The 17,984-nt window shown below is 40.1% G+C and overlaps 3 protein-coding genes across 5 annotated transcripts; 2 read left to right on the forward strand and 1 right to left on the reverse strand.

Annotated features, from left to right (window-relative positions):
* Positions 1–292: 292 nt before the first annotated feature.
* On the forward strand, positions 293–7,860 carry arpc2 (actin related protein 2/3 complex, subunit 2; the record flags this gene model as incomplete). The annotated part of the gene is given in 9 exon segments (XM_035677910.1): positions 293–327; positions 1,117–1,229; positions 2,704–2,749; positions 3,032–3,218; positions 3,434–3,527; positions 4,265–4,391; positions 4,489–4,589; positions 5,667–5,767; positions 7,379–7,860. Coding segments are annotated over 9 exon segments (826 nt in total), but the record flags the coding sequence as incomplete, so codon positions are not given.
* A 953-nt stretch (positions 7,861–8,813) lies between these two features.
* zgc:92380 (uncharacterized protein LOC445086 homolog) lies at positions 8,814–12,556 on the reverse strand. 2 transcript variants are annotated; one of them, XM_035677987.1, is made up of 8 exons: positions 12,093–12,556; positions 11,907–11,989; positions 11,642–11,798; positions 11,392–11,553; positions 11,176–11,301; positions 10,239–10,468; positions 9,759–9,793; positions 8,814–9,124 (listed from the first exon to the last, which is right to left on the reverse strand). In XM_035677987.1, the coding sequence occupies exons 1-8, from the start codon at positions 12,465–12,467 to the stop codon at positions 8,973–8,975; spliced, it is 1,320 nt and encodes a 439-aa protein (XP_035533880.1). In that variant the 5' UTR covers positions 12,468–12,556; the 3' UTR covers positions 8,814–8,972. The 2 variants fall into 2 exon arrangements, with proteins under 2 accessions (XP_035533880.1, XP_035533881.1); XM_035677988.1 differs by lacking the exon at positions 9,759–9,793 and having other exon boundaries at positions 8,970–9,124.
* Positions 12,437–17,982, forward strand: LOC118340124 (keratin, type II cytoskeletal 8-like). Of its 2 annotated transcripts, none has more exons than XM_035677989.1 (10): positions 12,437–12,560; positions 12,730–13,015; positions 14,020–14,228; positions 14,388–14,448; positions 14,625–14,720; positions 15,174–15,338; positions 15,554–15,679; positions 15,771–15,991; positions 16,121–16,146; positions 17,055–17,982. In XM_035677989.1, the coding sequence occupies exons 2-10, from the start codon at positions 12,854–12,856 to the stop codon at positions 17,234–17,236; spliced, it is 1,248 nt and encodes a 415-aa protein (XP_035533882.1). In that variant the 5' UTR covers positions 12,437–12,560; positions 12,730–12,853; the 3' UTR covers positions 17,237–17,982. The 2 variants fall into 2 exon arrangements, with proteins under 2 accessions (XP_035533882.1, XP_035533883.1); XM_035677990.1 differs by having other exon boundaries at positions 17,009–17,194.
* Positions 17,983–17,984: the final 2 nt, after the last annotated feature.

A 17,984-nucleotide genomic window follows, 5' to 3' on the forward strand; every position in this document is an offset into this window, starting at 1 on the left:
TTTCATTATTGATTAATTTGCAGATTTTTCTGCTGATTGTTTAGTCTATAAAATGTCAGAAAATAGCAAAACCTATTGCATTTTATCAAGAAAAGTATTCACAAATACTTTATTCATGCCCAGGGGGAAATTTGTTTAATAAACGATTAGCTGTAACTAGGGAATGATGAACTAATTGATCACTAATATTGGCACTAGGATGTGTCATTTTGCTGTTCCTATGCTTGAGTTTACAAAGCGAACACAGACTGAGCCATATCGTGCATATCCTAACTTTATTTTCTCCTTGCAGAACCAAGCCAGAGGCTGTCGATGTGACGTTCGCAGGTGAGATTATGTGGCACCTTATCATACTGAATGTAGTTTCTTTTGAATGTCCTTGGTTACGTGGTGGTTATTTGTTAAATAAAGCATAAAAGTATGATACCGTACTTTCTGTAAGGGTTTATTCAGTGATCAATGAATGGACTCGACACAAACACTCACATATACCGTAGTACCGCGAAGGCTTAAACTGAGTAGGGATTGTAAGAGGTGGTAACAATTTATCCGTTTAAGAGTCCCTTTAACACCGTTACACCCAATTCCTTAATAAAAATAATAAAAACAGGTAGTGGTGAGTCTTATCATGTCCTTGGCTCAACACACCCTCATGCAAAGGTTGTGTGAATGTTTTCACAATGACCCGGTCAAAGGGTCCAGGTCATGTAGGTTCTTTAAACATTTCCAATACAGTTACCACAGCTGCTTAACATCTTGGTTGTGTTGATTTGGTTGGTTTTTAGCACTATTATACAGTTTTAAAGCCATTTCTTGATACAGATTTGTAGCTGTAATTGCTTCTGCTGTCATCATAGCGGCTATTTTCCTATTGTGCAATTAACCTGTTGTAAAGGTCCACACTGCCAGTAATTGCAGCTAAATGGCACAAAGTGTTACATCTCACATGTGAAATTGATTTGAAGTAATTGCATAGGGTACTGGCAGGAATTCAGGTTTCTAATTAAGGTGGCAAAAGTACAAAATGTGTCAGTGTGTCAAGTTGCCAGAAGTAAAAGGTCAGGTTGTCCCTCATTAATCACCTGCAGGCTTTAATTCTAAACATCTCTGCTGCAGATTTCGATGGCGTCTTGTACCACATCTCCAACCCCAATGGGGACAAGACCAAAGTGATGGTCAGCATCTCCCTGAAGTTCTACAAGGAGCTTCAGGAGCATGGGGCTGACGAGGTACGACACACACACACACACACACACACACACAAATGGATAGTCTGGAAAATGTTTCTATGTGCCTGTTGAGACAGAAACAGGGCCTGGTTTTGTGATTAAATACCACTTTTTACATCCTTGAACACATGTGCACCTACTGTATAAACACATCTAGCACAAACCGGGGTGTCTGCAAATCCTGGAAAAACCTTATAACGTCTGAAATGATGTTATCATATTTCAAGAGCTGAACCGTTCTTGTCTTTTAGGTCTTAAACTGGAGTTTAAAAAGTTTTTTTTAAAAAGGCATTGTGGTTTTCTGACGGACTGTTCCTGCAACTGGTCACGCAGACTATCTTCTCGGAGATCAACAGCTGCTTTGATCTCATTCTTTTGATTTGAGTGATAATTTTATTTTGAACTGCAGTCTTGATAATGTGTGAAAAAAAAAAGCTGAATGAGGTTATGATTTCTATCCACACACACACACACCTCCACCACAAGAGCTCTGTTGCCATGTATGGAAGAAAGCAGCTGCCGAGGCTTCTGGTAGAAACAGGAAGTGAGTTTGTGTGACTCACCCCAGGCGAGGAAGTGCTGACTGCGAGCAGCAGCCACTGTGTATGAATGTCTTGGCTGGCGTCCACTGACTTCCCTCCTTGTTCCCTAAAGCTCAAGAGCAGAGGGATAAGTGAATGGTTCTACAGTGTCAGATTCAGTGATTCAGCCAGTGTAAAGTCTGGAAAGCAGTCAGGGGAAGGGAGGCTTGTTTGTTTTTTTTCTCACACTTTCTTATCTGTTCTTCATTTGACATTTTTGGCTTTGCTGAAATACTACTCTGATTTTAGATTAGGGATTATCTATTGACTCCTGGCGGTACATTGTCACCATACTTGAGTTTGTTTTGCATGTTCTTGCTACCTGAGTTTTATTTGCATATTGTTGCGAAGCCCACCTTACATTCCACAATGACAGGTATCCATTAAAGAGGCCCCTGTATTATAACCCTACACATACCTTTTTCCTGCATTTTGTTGCAGAGCGAGTTTGTTTTTTCTCTTCGCTGGATTTCCGCTAGTTCTCTTCTCTAATCTTAAACCACATGCTTAGTCTCTGGGGATTCCCACAGTCTATGAAAATCACTGAAGTGTTTATACTTCAAAATCAATGGTTCGGGTTAATCAAAAGAAAGAACCTAATCATCAATCTCCCTAAAGTCTTGAGGCCCTTTCTCTGTTCTAGCATCAACAAAGCACCATCAGGGCCAACGTTAAGAGCTTTGCCTTTCAAATTTTAATTTTCAAAAGCTTTTACATTTCCTGTATTAATGACATTGTCTTTGCTGTGACCTAAGATTTTGCCCTGAAGTTTACAATGTTCATTTCTTTTTTTATTTCTTTTGTTTGTGTCATGGCTTTTCTGTGAAGTACTTCTTTTGAGAACTGTATTTAGAGAAGTGTGATATAAATAAAGGTCATATTTTTAATTTCAGCTGCTCAAGAGGGTCTATGGGAACTTCCTGGTTTCAACAGAGGCTGGTAAGTTACTGATCTCCTTTTTATAAATTACTGTCCACCTATGTTAGTTTGCCTTTTGAATTATTGATTGAGCTATTTAGACCTCAATCAGATCAGGTTTAAGATAATCTCTTTCACATAGCAGTCCTGCATGCAAACGTTGTTCCTCATTTCTAGAGTATCTTTTCCTGTTATCTGTTAGTTTGCACGTAAATTAAACGTTGTGGCTGACTGTGAGCCATAACTCTTTGCATATTTTTCTATAATCTGTAACCTTGTAATCATCGTCGCTCTCTATTTCAGGCTACAACGTGTCCCTCCTCTACGACCTGGACGCACTACCAGCCAATAAAGACGAGGTTGTCCACCAGGCGGGGATGCTCAAGAGGAACTGCTTCGCCTCAGTGTTCGAAAAGTACTTCAAGTTCCAGGAAGAAGGCAAAGAGGGCGAGCAGAGGGCCGTGGTCCACTACAGAGATGATGAGTCCATGTACGTGGCAGAGAGTTTGAAAGCTTTCAGTATCAGATGTCTTATGAAGGCAGAAGGGAAGGGTCTACAAATGTGTTTTGTAGTAGGCTTTCTGTATGGGAAATATGTTTTAGGCCTCACAAGGTCTTGCTCTCATTTTTGTGGTGATACATTTACCTCCAGGTAATTTCTCTGTAGATCCTGAACCTCTGACATGTCTTCTTCTGTCTTCTCAGGTATGTGGAGGCCAAGAAAGACAGAGTGACAGTGGTGTTCAGCACAGTGTTCAAAGACGACGACGACGTCATCATCGGCAAAGTCTTCATGCAGGTGTGTGAGGCCGCATGTAGTCCCTGAGTAAAGCTGGTGAGGTTATATTAGACTGAAGCCCACTGAATTGAACATAACACTCTTACCTATACTAATTTATTTCAGCTAGCTACATAGCTAGCAAGAAAGCTCCAAGACGCAACTCCACTGTCCATTTCAGGCCTGTTTCAGTACACAGCTTGGCTAGTTTGTATTTCAGGATCTACCTCTGTCTGAATTGACGGCCTGTGCAATGCCATAACACGTTTCAGCAGGCATTTTGCTGAAGAAACAATGTCAGCATTCTTGCAAGCTGAGGCTCCAGGCCAGCGTGTAAACGTATATACACATACATTGTCTCATCTGTTATATTTTGCATACAAACGTCTATTTGTAGAGCTTCAAAAGGTCCCCGTGTGGGAGGATGTGCAGACATTGTCATCTGTAGTCTTTCAACACTATCTGACACATGCCCCTTTTGCTAACATATGACAAGCCATATGATGTGTGCTAGACACGGGTCCAGGGAGCTAGGAGCCACAATGAGGTCATCATTGGGGACCAGCACATTATTTACATATTTACATCCATGGTAAATCCACAACCTATGTTCCTCTACATCAGTAAAAAGGAGGCATACAGCAGATCACAGGACCAAACCAGTAGGGGGCCGGAACTGGCTCGCAGATATCAATCGGTGTGAATTTTCTTCATCACTTCATCAACTGGTACTCTACACATACGCGTTCTGTCTGCAGGAGTTCAAAGAGGGTCGGCGAGCCAGCCACACAGCCCCCCAGGTGCTCTTCAGCCACAGGGAGCCCCCACTGGAGCTGAAGGACACGGACGCCGCTGTCGGGGACAACATTGGATACATCACCTTTGGTCAGTACCTGGCTGAAACCTGATTGTTAGCTCTGATTATTTTTAACTAATTTAGTTAAACTAACTAATGCCGATGTTAATGCTTGGATGTTTTCAGTCCTGTTCCCCCGTCACACCAATGCCAATGCCAGAGACAACACCATCAACCTCATCCACACCTTCAGGGACTACCTGCACTACCACATAAAGTGCTCCAAGGTCAGTTCAACTTAAACCTGGGTCCAATATCAGAACCAAATGCTGCAGTCGTTCTTTTAGAGTTTCTTCAAGGGTTTTCTACAAAAATGCTCTGTAGGGTCAGGGAATGTTTGTGAGATGGATGAATGGATGGATACAGTTCCCCAATATTATCTTTAAATAAAGATTCCTGACACAGGAACTTACCAAATAAAGCCTACCTAGAACCTGCACAGGAAAAAAACACCTTATTTTCCTGATATTTAAATGAGGCCTTTTAGATAATTAATGTAGTATTTTTTCTTTTTCTTGGCTCTAAATTTGTTTAAAGTTTAAATTTAAGTTTAAGTTTAAATGAGCCTGTTCTGGTATTTTTAATCATTGTGTTTGGACAGATAATCTGTTAACTGTAGTGATATTTTAAGGCGTAAGGTTCTTAGTTTAAGGGTCCACCCGGGCTAAATAAATCTGTGGGAAGCACCTGTTGAAAACTTGCACGATAGCTTTAATCATAGGCTGCAAACAAGCCATAAACCTCCTCTTGTGTAAAATTATGTCTTTTTAGTGCCTTCCCCTCAATAGAAAGTCCAGCCATAGGTGAGATCAAACAAAGCCCTACCTGGCAACAACTTGCTCTGCCACTTTGGCCTTTGTGTACACATTACACAACATGAGACATCCTCCTAATGGTTACTCAAATGCACTCGTATCAGCTGTAAACCCTAATCAAAGCCATATTTTGAATGCCTGACATTTCAGAGTAATGCATTAGGCCTTTCTGTTATTTTATAAGTATCCGGTGTTCAGGAACTGGATTTTGGATGTCCTTAGACAATAGGGAGTTTGTGTGGGTGACATGGCAGATAGATTTATGGACAGTTGTAGATGGGTTAAGCTTAAGAAAGAGTCAAAACAACCTTTCACTGTTGTCTTTGTCCCTGCTGCACACTGTGTTTAAGCACCTGACGCCAAATGTTGACACTTTAAACAAACAAAAGGTCTGCATGCGCATCCTCGTGTAAGATTCATTCCACTATTAGAAAACGAATTATGATCACTATTCATGATGAATACCTGATGGGGATCTCCCTCCTGCAGGCCTACATTCACACACGTATGAGGGCCAAGACGTCAGACTTCCTTAAGGTGCTGAACCGCGCTCGCCCCGACGCCGAGAAAAAGGAGATGAAGACCATGTCGTAAGTAGACTCTACCCTCCTTTTCCTGCCGATAACCACCTCTTCTTCTTCCTACACCATAGCTCAGATTCAGAGTCAACATTCACATCAGAGATCTCTGAACCAAAGCATTCATGCAAGAACAACAAGATAAGGGCTAAGGTTGACGGTTTTGTCAGCATGATTTTGCGATCAGAGGTTTTTGTTGTTTTGTTTTTTTGATGCCTTGAATCCTATTTTAGGATTTGGACCCAACTGTTTCATAACATAACAGATTCCTCCTCTCTGCCTGTTGCGCTGTGCATATGTTAAATGAAGACCTGCTGCAATGTTCATGAATCATGAGCATTTTTATGGGTCTTCATTTAAGATGAACTAAGAATGATTTTGCAAAATAAAAGCAGATTCGGCTTTGAGATACACTTATCTCTGCATTTTCTAAAATGATTTCTCTTAACATGGACTTTTGGTGCCAGTCGCGCAGTCTGCAGCTCGTATCGTTTGTTGGTTTTAGTGCGTGCTTGCTGTGCTGGCCAAGTAATATATATGCAAATGGTCTTGAAGACTGAATCAGAAGGGAATTTTTCAGTCCCGCCTTTCGCTAAAACAGTTGCACATACAGTTTTTTAAGCTTTGTAGCTCTAAAATAATTGGCAAATATACACTGTTGGAATATAGAGAGTCTTTGTTGTGTGGTTAATGTGTAACTGGAATAAGTAGGAGGGAACCCCCATAGCTGCCATCTTTTGTGAGTTTCAAATATTTCACGACACCTGGGTTTGGCTACAAAACAACTGACCGCTAAGAAATTCTCAGAAATACAAACCTGAAATGGAAGTGTCAATGATATATTGTTTGTTTGCTTGAAGACGTGGCAAAGCTCAAAGTACTTATCAGTGTCACTTGATCATGCAGTAGGCATTTGACAGTAATTGTGTGTGCTAAAACAGGTATAAACTACATACCAATGGAAATGAAGAGAAAATATGACAATAAGAATGGCTTTCTTGTCAAGAGTTTGATTGGTACCGTTCTTATGTCAGCCAGCATCTGATTAGCTTAGTTTAGCATAAAGATTGGAAATCGGAGGAAACGGCTAGCCATCCAAAAGTAACAAAAACCACCTCGCAGCACCTCTAAAGCTTACTTATTTGCACGTTGTATGTTGTTTGGTTCATCAAATACATTTTTATTTTCCTGTTTTCCTATTTCTTGGCTGGGAGCAACAATTTCCTGGAGCCTCTGCTGGCTGCCTGGAACCCTCACTGTGGTAGAAAAACTTCAAACGAGACAAAACATGTTAACTAGCCAGCTTCTGAGTGCTGTTAGGCAGGTTTCGTTACCCTCGAACAGGCTAGCTGTTACTCACGTTTTTAGTCTTTGGTCTCAGCTAATCTAGCTAAGCTTAGCATTTAGCGTACAGACATTTAGTGGTGTCAATCTTCTCATCCAACTCTCGACAAGAAAGCGTCAAACTATTCTCTAAAAATCATTTATAGATGAAGTGAAAGTGGCGAACAGCGTTGGATGTTGAAATATACTGTAGTTCATCCTGAAGGGTTTGAGGTGAGTACAAGGAAAGACAATAAATCCATTGTATGCCATCTAATATGTCTTTTGTTTGACTTTCAGTGGAAAGACCTTCTCCCGCTGAGTCCAGCCCCCCACCAGAAAAATCCAAACCCCCCTGGACATGCCCAAACGCGCTACACTGAGACTCGAAGCCACATCGGACAGGACTCCAGGACGCCTCTAAATGCCCCCGCCCAACCCCAAAACCATGTCCAGTCTTTCTTTTTTTTTTTTTTAATGAATAATAATGCTGGCTCTACTTAGGGAAAGCCAAGGCTCAAGATAAATGGAAAAAGGGCATTCCTTGCTTTGCATAGTTAAAGAGAATTATTAGTCCTATATAAATATATATATGAAAAAATTGAAATTTTTGATACGATATCTTTTACTCCATTTGGTACTCTTTGCTTGCCCCTCAACCCTCACCATGCAATATCCATGTGTTGGATGATTTCAATCCCCCCTTCCTCCCTCTCTGTGCTTTCATGTCGTGTGTACCATTGTCATTTGAAAAAATAAAATAAATCACTCTTACAAAAAAAGCATCTGGTAGTTGTGTGCTGACTTTGTGACTCTTGTACAATGCCTTATGACTGTTTTCTCTTTTGACCTCATGATATCCTCTTAAAACCATTGAAATAAACTAAAAATGATCCAAAATCAAGGTTGTTTATGACATTTTGGACATTTTAAGTTTTCACCTGACATTTTGTTTAATTTGTTTGCTGGGAACTATATTTATTTCTTCACATGCCAATTCTGAATATACATATATTTAATGTGTAGATGGTTGGTATTTTAAGTCCTCATATGTAGGACATTTATTAATGTTTATTTTCATCCAATTGATGTTTAGGCCTTTTCTTATTTTAGTTTTTTTGGTCAGGTTTGCATTCATCCTATTACACGTGGAGTAACAGAAGCTGGATGTTTCAGCCACTGGTGGGTTACCTTTAGCTATTTATTAATTTCCTCCGTTGCCTGCTGGCTAACTAGCCATTATGCACTCATTGACTACATTGAATGTAGACACTAAATACTGATTAAATGTAGAATTAGTTTTTTTTTCAGTGGTCTTACATTGTGGTAAATTGAATATTTTGGCTTTTATTCTGGTTGGACTAAAGACATTGGATGCTGTCTCCTTGATGGGAATATTTAATAATTTTTTGATAGACCAAACTATGAATTATTCAAATCCTTGTCATATTAATTTATAATAGACATAAATTTGCAGCTTCATAGCAATCTGTTGGAAAAGACCCCTATTTATTTCCCCGCCAAAGACACACGTGTTTATTTTGCAAAATCATAATACATATATATATTTTATTAGCTGCTCTACCTCAAAATCTTTCTGTGTACACCCTGGCAACTACAAAAGTATCCCTGCTTGTGAATCCTTGCACTTTGTGATTGTTCAAATATATTGTATGAAGATAAAATAAGTGTGTTGCCGCATAATTCACGTCTGAAAAGCATGAGGAAATGAAACTTTCTTTCCAAATTAAAAGTATTTATTTGATGACATATTAGTAAATACAGCTTCACAAGGTCATAGTAGCTTTATAGGTTTATACTGTTACAAGCAGAAAAAAGCTCAGGCTTTGGGCTTTTCATCTTCATTCAAGAGGAAGAGGAAGAGGATGAATCCTCATTTTTTATTTTCAGTGGGGCTGTTGCTCTGTGCTTTCTCGGTCTTGTTGATGTTTCCTTTGGCAGTTGCAGGGGCTTTATCTGCTTTAGCACCCTTTCCTGCCTGCACCTCCTGCTGCTTGGGAACCTCACCATCAGGCTTTTGTTGGTCTGGAAACAAGAATAATCAGATTTGACAGATTCAGTGTTTAGCATCCTTTTGGTTCTTTAGATTTCCTTTAATCTGGGTGTTTCTGCTAGTGACCATAAAGTCCCCAGAGTTTGTCAAAAAATGATATATATATATATATTTTCATATATATATATTCTTTTTGAGTGATTTGATTTGGGAAATAATGAGAATGATGAGAAGATCCACAGCGCTTTTATATGTCATTCATAAATATTCATCTAGGGCCAGCTGCCAATCGCTTAGAGAAACAGAAACAAGCTAGGTGTTTCTGTTTGCAGTCTTTGTACTAAGCTAAGCTAACCAGCTACTGGCTGTATCCTTCTATTTAATAAACAACATGAGTGGTACCAATCTTCCCATCTAATTCTTGGCAAGAAAGCATATTTCCCAAAACTATTCCTTCAAAAAGTGTTGCACGGGTTAGATTTCAAGTTTAACTATGGTTAGTGCATCCCCATAACATTCATATTTCATTCATTATGCAGTGAGGAATGTCATAAGCCAGGTCACTTTATGGTGGCAGAGATACATTTTTCGATCATCACAAACATGCTGGAGTCATTGTGATTTTATTTTTAGTTAGTTTTTTTTTGGCCGGATTCCAGAACTTACCGCCACCCAAGGCGTCCTTTATAGCAAACTCCAAGCTGTCAGGGAAGAGGAGGATAAGTATGCTAAGGCAGGTAAATCATGTTTTTGTGTGTGCTGTCCTTAAACCTTTTAGAGAAGCAGTTCAACATTTCAACACTACGCAAAGTTTATAGAGGATTTACTCATTTAGTCCATCTTTACTTAATGAGAGAAAAATGCAAGAAAGATGTGATTTACAAATTTTAAATGTGAACTTTAATACCTGATAATGCTGTAATATCATATTAACATACACCTTATCATGTTTTTAGCCAAATGGACGAGAGTAAAATCTGCAGTATTTTCTGGTCTGTTGTTTTCTATTAAGTATAAATTTTGTATTTCCTCATTTATATTTTAAACCCAACAACAGAATCTCATTTGAGCAAAAAAGGATTCATCTAAAGCTCTAACATCATGACCATCTGACCATCTCATTTGCTCATTTCTGACCATCCTCACCTTTCAACATCGGCCGTCATGCCATGAATCAGACGCTGGTAGCCAGCGATTTCCGCCTCCAGCTTCATCTTCACACACAGCAGGTTGTTGTTGTTTTCAACGAGGCGCTCCACCTGTGACCTCACTTCAGTAAGCTCTGCCTCCAGGTCCCGTATCACCTTGTTGAGAGGGCCCAGGCGCATACCATACTCCGCTTTGGTGCTCCTCAGGGTTTCCTCCAGATTGTAGATCTGAACAGGAATACATGGATAATTTTTAGTCATCAGATAACAGACCAAGAAGACAAAACCTTAATAGAACACATATAAAAGGTCTTCTCAGGAGCCTTGACCTTGTTTTGTTGTGCAAGTGCAGATCTGGGTGGCTTGTCAGACTAAGACAGTTCACAGATGTAAAGCATAATAACAGGGCAGTCAGGGATTCTTGTGAAAAGGTGAGGTAGTGTTACAGTCCTGGCGGTGGTTTTATCATTCCTGACAGACTTTGGTTTTATTACATGCCTAAAGAACTTCTTCAAGAATTTTTTCGAGCTTAAGGTTTAAGCATGATTTAAAGTATGACAGATGTCGCTGAGTTTTGTATATGCTGTCGTGTGTATTTTAGTATTTATTTTCCGAAAACTTTTTACTTTTACCTCCTACATTTTTACACAAATACCTGTACTTTATTCTCCTTACATGTTTAAACTTGAAGGGAATTCTTGTTATTTTTTGCATTATTGCGCCCCTTCTCAAAATCGAGACTGGTTCATATCACGCACAACAAACAAACAACAAAAACAATGTACTTTTTCACTTTTAACTTAAGCGAAACAGAATAGTTTGACATCAAGTGCTTCCTACTTCTACCCTAAGTAGAATTCTCCTACTCTCTACTGATACTTAGGCTGTGATGTGTAGTGTGTGTGTGCTGTGTGTGTGTGTGTGTGTGTGGTTACCATGCTGTGCAGACTCTGGATCTTAATTTCCAGAGTCTGCCTCCGTTTGATCAGTTCCTTTAACTCCGTCTTTCCAGACTGCAAGTCCTCGTTGTTTTGCGCCTCCACCACCTTGATGTTTTCAAACTGGAGAGGGCAAGACAAGATGGAAATGGTGAGATACACAATGGGGGAGAGAGGAGTTAGTACGGAAAAAAAAAACACGAGGTCACATACCTTGCTCTGATACCAGTCCTCTGTGTCCTTGATGTTCTTCTGGGCCAGTTTATCGTACTGGACACGGATGTTGTTGAGCTTCTCGGACAGGTTGGAGTTCTTGGAATCAATCTCCACTGTCACCACAGAGTTCTTGATCTTCTCACAAAGGGCATCCACCTCCTGCAACAGTTATAAGCTTCAGTTTCCACACAGTCCAATTTCATTAGCTGATTTTAAACTGTGAGCTTTTCTTTTGCTTCAGTCTCACCTCTTTGTGTTCCTTCTCCAGGCGATCAAGCTCCCCTTTCACCAAATCAATCTCTTTCTGGGTCTGCTGGCGGTTCAGCTTGGTATCCTCAATGGTCTTCTTCAGGTCCTCCACATCTTTCTCTAATTCCTTCCGTGCCTTTGACTCATCCTTCAGCCTGCACACAGGAGGAGGAACCCAACAATGATCCACACTGACTCTTACATTTAATCTCAATTGTCATCTGAATTGTTGACGGTTTTAATGTAGACTACATGAAACTCACTTGTTCTTGAAGTCATCATCAGCCAGTTTGGTGTTGTCAATCTGGAGCAGCAGTTTGGCGTTGTCCATGGTGATGTCTTTGATCTAAAAAAAGGAATGATTGATTACAATTTTAAGACCATTTTATATTATTTTTTAAAATGTGCATGGACGTAAGCATGGAAAATAAATAAATAAAATGACCAACCTGCTTCTTGAGGTCCTCCAGGGGTTTCTCAATCGCATCCCAGTTGCGCCCCTCGGGTGTTTCCCTCTTGGCCAAAATGTCATCGATCTGTTTCTGCAGATCTCCGTTTTCCTTCTCCAGCTGCCTCACCCTGCCCAGGTAGCCGGACAGTCGGTCGTTCAGACCCCGCAGTGTCTTCTTGTCGTCCGCGGGGGCTGGAGGAGCGGCCGGGGCGGCAGGAGTTAGGTCAGCTACAGGCTTTGGTGGAGCCGGAGCTGAGTCCTTTTCCGTCTCGTTGCGCAACACGTTACGCAGCCCCTCCAGGCTCGCCACGGACACCCTGGAGCCCCTTCCCCCGGCTCCACCAAACATACTGGCGGCAGTGTTTGAAGGCATGATTGGTGCTGGATGTGAGAGAGCTGACACTGACTGACAGAGACTGTTTCAGACTGGAGAGTCACCTGGAGGATGTATGACAGCTATGTACAGGTAGGTTTTATACCTGTTTATTACGCACCAATCCGCCCTCAGTGTTACCATTGGCTCCCCACTCCTGGACAAACTGGTGCAGAGTCGAAATTCAAGTATTTCATGTTGACTTTTCCTGTTTTTTTAACAATAACCACGCACTTGTCCTTTTCTGATTGGACGCATGCAGGGTTTTGGGGAGGTGATGAGTGGTCCTTGTCCACCTTAAAAGATGGTGATCCAGAGGGCTGCAGGTATCTCCACCGCTCACCTGTTCAGCTTCCAGTTGTCAGCTCTCTGTTACAAGCTTCAGTATGTCGAAACCAAGAGACTACAGCAGCCAGTCCTACACCCCCGGCACTGCGGGACCGGCCAAGAGCACCCCGACCCACAAGAGAGTGGACTCCTCGGGCAAATCCAGGGAGAAGGACGACATGGTTGGACTTAATGACAAGTTCGTCAGGTTGATTGACAAGGTTGGTCAGTTATATTATTACTATTTGCGATATATCTTTGGTTAAATTAAAATAATTTCCATATAAACACTATTTTATTTTATTATATTTTTATACTTTTTAAAATGTGCTTGACAATTAGGAAATACAGAAGTTATAACTAAATAAATACCCGTGGAATACATTCATTAATATGATTTATTTAATATAATTCAATAGTTTTTTGGGGTTATTTATATTATTTATTTCACAGTATTTATTGATTTTGTTTGGTTTATTCAGTTGTTGTTTTTTATTCGAACCGATGCAAATATCACTCATAAATGTAGATCAATATTAAGTTCAAGATCAAAGTAAAAACAAGCCTACTTAAATAAACACCCGTGGAATACATGTAAACTATTAAATATGATTTATTTAATATAATTCAATAGTTTTTTGGGGGTTAGTTTTATTATTTATTTCAAAGTATTTATTGATTTTGTTTGGTTTATTCAGTTGTTTTTTATTCGAACCGATGCAAAGATCAGTCATAAATGCAGATCAATATTAAGTTCAAGATCAAAGTAAAAACAAGCCTTTGTGGTGGAGAAAACCTGTTTCCAGTCCTTAAGCATGATTTACGGCAGCCTGCCTGTTGTTGTTGTAATTCTCTGACCTAAGGCCATGAATAGGCTTCACTTCATGTAAAGGATGGTGGAGGTTACATGTTGGACGCCACCGTGTGGATAGTTAGATAACTGTAAGTCTGTGGTCTATAAGGGTCATTGTGTCAACATAACCTGAACCACACTGTACTGTATTTAGACAGTGCTGCTTTCTGAGTAACACATATTTTTTGAGGCTACTCATACATTTTTGGAGTGTGCAAAAAAATCCTCACCTGTCATTATCATAATAATAAGATGTAAAACTTGGCATCTAGCTACAGTATATATCCACACCTGGCATTTCTTTCTTACAGCTGTTTTGTTGCATTTCTGTCCACCAGCGCCCCCCCTCACTTTGTCTGTCTCCTGTCTCAGGTGAAAAACCTGGAGGATGAGAACAAAAAGCTCGACACAAAGCTAAAGATCCTCAAGGAGCAGGAAGACTACGATGGAAAAATCGACGAGATCGTCAGGCAGATGGAGAACGAGCTGGAGAGGCAGATCGAGAACTTGCTCCGCGACCAGCAGAAACTGCAGGCCGAGCTGCTCAAGAAGCAGGACGAGGTGGAGGAAACCAAGAAGAGGTCAGCAGGACACGGTGTAGTTGATTTGACTGAATGACTGATTTTCTTTTCTAATTCACTGTTTAAAAAAAACAAGGTGTGCACACATACAAGATGTTCTGATTTCGGTTGTCATTGGCACAATTTAATAATTCACCCTTTATTTTCTCTTGGTTTCAGCTATGAGGACGAGTTTCAGAGGAAAGCTGACCTGGAGAATGAGTTTATCGTCACCAAAAAGGTACTGGAAGCTTCTGAAGATGCTTACTTATTCAACCATGTAGAAACAACAAAACTTGAAATACTTACTTTTTAAAGAACTTCAGACGATTGAAATCAATTGTTGTGTTGTATTGCATAAACTGTGCTGTATTTTATAGATATGTAAATTTTGTGTTTAATGTCTGTTCATAACAGGATGTAGATGAAGGTCACTTGGCGGCAGTAGATCAGGCTCTGGAACTGGAGGACCTGATAGGAAAACTTGACTTCCTAAGGCTTGGCTATGATGAGGTAATGATAAGGTTTATTTTATTTTCATTGGTCTCTCCACTTGTTGTTCTTTCTCTCTAATCTATGAAGCTACAACTTGTTTGACCCAAAGGAGACACTGTAACAACAACTTACATAGTTACATAACAGTTTAATAATAAATATATCAATGTACTGTGACGGTGTGTTCAGGAGGAAACCAACAAATAATTTTTTGTGATGCGTATCTTCACTAAATTATGAGCTAAGAGTAGTAGATAAACAGTTTAAATGATTAGTTATGATGATGATTAAGGGGGTTTGAGCTCATCTGACTTTGGAGTTATGTGAGACAAAAATGGTATGCAACCACAGCTGTACAGGACAACAGGTCATCAAATATAGTGGGAAAGGACTGTATGAGCATGAAACAGACAGACAAACTGACACTGAACATGAAACTAACTTTGTTGTATCCATGTCTGCCCCCTGCAGGAGATCAAGGAGCTGGAGTCCCAAGTCCAGAACGAGACAGTGATCTTGCGCGACAACAGCCAGCGGTCTCTGGACATGGACGAGATCGTTGACGGTGTCAAGAGACAGTATGCCACCATGGCCTCCCGTACCAGGGAGGAAGCTGAGCAATGGAACCAGAAAAAGGTGAGGAAAAGGAAGCTCATACCCGAAGAAGAAGACATAGCACTTGGCTTTTTTAAGCTTACGAAGTCAGATGCTTATACATGTCCTAACACCACTAAATCGATCTAATAAATTATTAAGTGATTCTCAGTACAAAGCCTGTGAGGCCCGATACTGCATGAATTCTAAATATCATTCAAATTTTACTGTTTTTTCCCTTCTTTACCCCCACTTAGATGGATGCCATGGTGCTAAATGTAGGACAGCGGGAGCAGGAAGTGCGTGATTTAAGGAGGGATATCTCAGACATGGTGCGCCTCATCCAGAGGCTCAATGGGGACCTGGAAGCTCTCCAAAGGAAGGTTGGGACCACACAGATAAAGTTCGTAGATAGAATTCAGGCTTAAAGACAGACAGACAGCCTCTGATTTTCTCCTTTTTTTTTCCTGTTAGGAAGAGTCCCTGAAGAAGGAAATCAATGATCTGAGGACAGATTGTGACGGAAACCTGGATAAGGCCCGGGAGGACATCGCCCAGCTGGAGGAGGCTCTGAGGCGTGCCAAGCAGGATTTGGCCGGACAGATCCGCGAACACCAAGAGCTGCTGAACCTCAAGCTGGCCCTGGACATCGAGATCGCCACCTACCGCAAGCTACTGGAGGGCGAGGAGCAGAGGTATGTGAGCAGTGGGAATCTGGGTGAGAGCAAAATGCCTGAGCTTCTATTCCGTGTGTTCTCTCATGTTTGTTGAAATGATGCATTAATGCTTTCACTAACAACTGTCTCTGCTCCATCTCTGTGAAGAATGAACTTCCACATGCGCAACTCAGGTGAGAATCTTTTGTCTTTTTTTTTTCTTTTTCTGACTTTTCTGGAATTAACAGCCATTTCTGGGTTCATTTGGTCACTTCTGGGTGTAAATGACTTTTCCCCCACTGGTGCTGGACAAATGTAAAGATGTGCAAATATTTCCAGAGCAGCTATACCTTGATAGGAGATCACTTTGACTTTAGGTTTTGTCACTTTTCAGACCTTTTACATGCACAAAAAAATCTATATAACATACTAAGAGTGTAAAACACCCCAAAACACAAACAAAATATGGTCTCTTTATTGTTGCAGCTGGTAAAGAGGAGGCTAATTTCAATTAATTATAGCTTAATCTTTAATCATTTTTAATATTTTATTTGTTGATAATATTTTGTATTAATAATCTCAACCTGGAATAGTAACTAAATTCATCAAAACATGTACATCTGAAATGTATTGTAAATGAAGTATATAGTAACATAAAATGGAAATACTCAATAGAAATACTAAGTAAATTACCTCAAAATTGTACTTAAGTACAGTACTTTAGTTAATGTACTCATAGTACAGTGTCCAAATGTACACAAAGTACTGCTTGCCCACTTTTAACTTAAAGCAACTAGCTAAAATCTTCCCTGTCAGGATGTTGTTTGAAGAATTCTGGGAAATGTATGAAATCACTAACTGAAGTAGAGGTAGACAAAGAAGGTTGAGAGGTACCTAAAAACTAAATTTATTATAACTATAATATTTAGGCCAACAAAACAGTAGTGGAGAAAAATGGACACGGTAAGAGAAACAAATCCATTTAATTCATACCAACATTCTCATGACTGATTCATGTTTTATGTCCCACTAAAATCTAACCTCTCTTTCGCTCAGATTTCTAAAAACAAACCAACCAATCCAAGTCCTTGCTTGCACGCAGACGTTCACCCACCAGAGAAGCCACAAGCCCCAGAACCCACCGTCGTCCCGGCCACCACCTATATCCCGACAGACGCCATTATCCTGCCAGTGTACAGCGCCTCCAAGAAACGCCTGCTGATCCGGGTGGAAGTGGAGGAAGGAAGAGTTGTGTCCGAAAGTTCCCATTACACGGAAGAATGACCGGCACTGTCTACAGCATTACAGTATATCCACAAAATGTGAATTTAAAATATTAAAATTAAGTTAAGTTCAATTAAATTAAACAGTCCTAAGTATAATCATGACAGTGACTTTCAGTACAATAATCCTTATCCTTTCTTTGTGTGCTTTCTGGTAAAGTGAACAGTCTAACAATAGCATTTTGGAAGGTTTAACGTTTTTTACTAGAATCTGGGCTTGAAGTTGGAGACGTCTTGTTTATGTCAAGCAGTGTTTTTAAGAAGGTTTTCTTATCTTTGTTTGCATTTGCAAAGACTTGTGGTGTTCTTGGTTACCCTCAGTGTATTTTTTTGGCTTTCTTCTGTTTTTCTTAAACCAGCTAAAGTTTTTTTCGAATGGTGTAAAGGTTTCTTAATGAAGTGACTCATAAAATGAGGATCAAGCAGGTGGTTAAAGGAGAATTTTGTGTTCTGGTGGTCCATGTCTTTTTAATATCAGGAAGGACACACACAAAGTTGTTTCCTAGAATCACGAGAGGTCACGTTAAGGGCGGGCTAACCACCCACAAATACACAATTTTTTTTGTCTGTTTCAGTGGTGCTGATGGAAATGTTTCCTGCGAGCCTTGAATGCTATAAATTTCATCAACTTTGGAACTGTTCTCTTTCCTATCTGCACCTTATATGTCAATATGTCAAAGCAATCACACAGAAATCAATACATTACAGTGTTTACTGTTAAGGTGACAAGTATTTGCAATGGAATACAA

This window comes from Morone saxatilis, unplaced genomic scaffold (assembly GCF_004916995.1).
Source record: "Morone saxatilis isolate NCDOM2014 unplaced genomic scaffold, NCSU_SB_2.0 Contig6, whole genome shotgun sequence".
In the NCBI taxonomy this organism is placed as follows: Eukaryota; Metazoa; Chordata; class Actinopteri; family Moronidae; genus Morone; species Morone saxatilis.

What these genes read in the sequence shown, in the direction of transcription:
- zgc:92380 (XM_035677987.1), bottom strand. Translation starts at nt 12,467, where the DNA reads ATGCCTTCAAACACTGCCGCCAGTATGTTTGGTGGAGCCGGGGGAAGG. An exon ending in AGGACTGGTATCAGAGCAAG is followed by an intron (nt 11,302 to 11,391) that starts GTATGTGACCTC and finishes TGCCCTCTCCAG; the next exon opens with TTTGAAAACATCAAGGTGGT. An exon ending in TCCAGAGTCTGCACAGCATG is followed by an intron (nt 10,469 to 11,175) that starts GTAACCACACAC and finishes ATTCCTGTTCAG; the next exon opens with ATCTACAATCTGGAGGAAAC.
- LOC118340124 (XM_035677989.1), top strand. Translation starts at nt 12,854, where the DNA reads ATGTCGAAACCAAGAGACTACAGCAGCCAGTCCTACACCCCCGGCACT. An exon ending in TAAGGCTTGGCTATGATGAG is followed by an intron (nt 14,721 to 15,173) that starts GTAATGATAAGG and finishes TGCCCCCTGCAG; the next exon opens with GAGATCAAGGAGCTGGAGTC. An exon ending in AGCAATGGAACCAGAAAAAG is followed by an intron (nt 15,339 to 15,553) that starts GTGAGGAAAAGG and finishes ACCCCCACTTAG; the next exon opens with ATGGATGCCATGGTGCTAAA.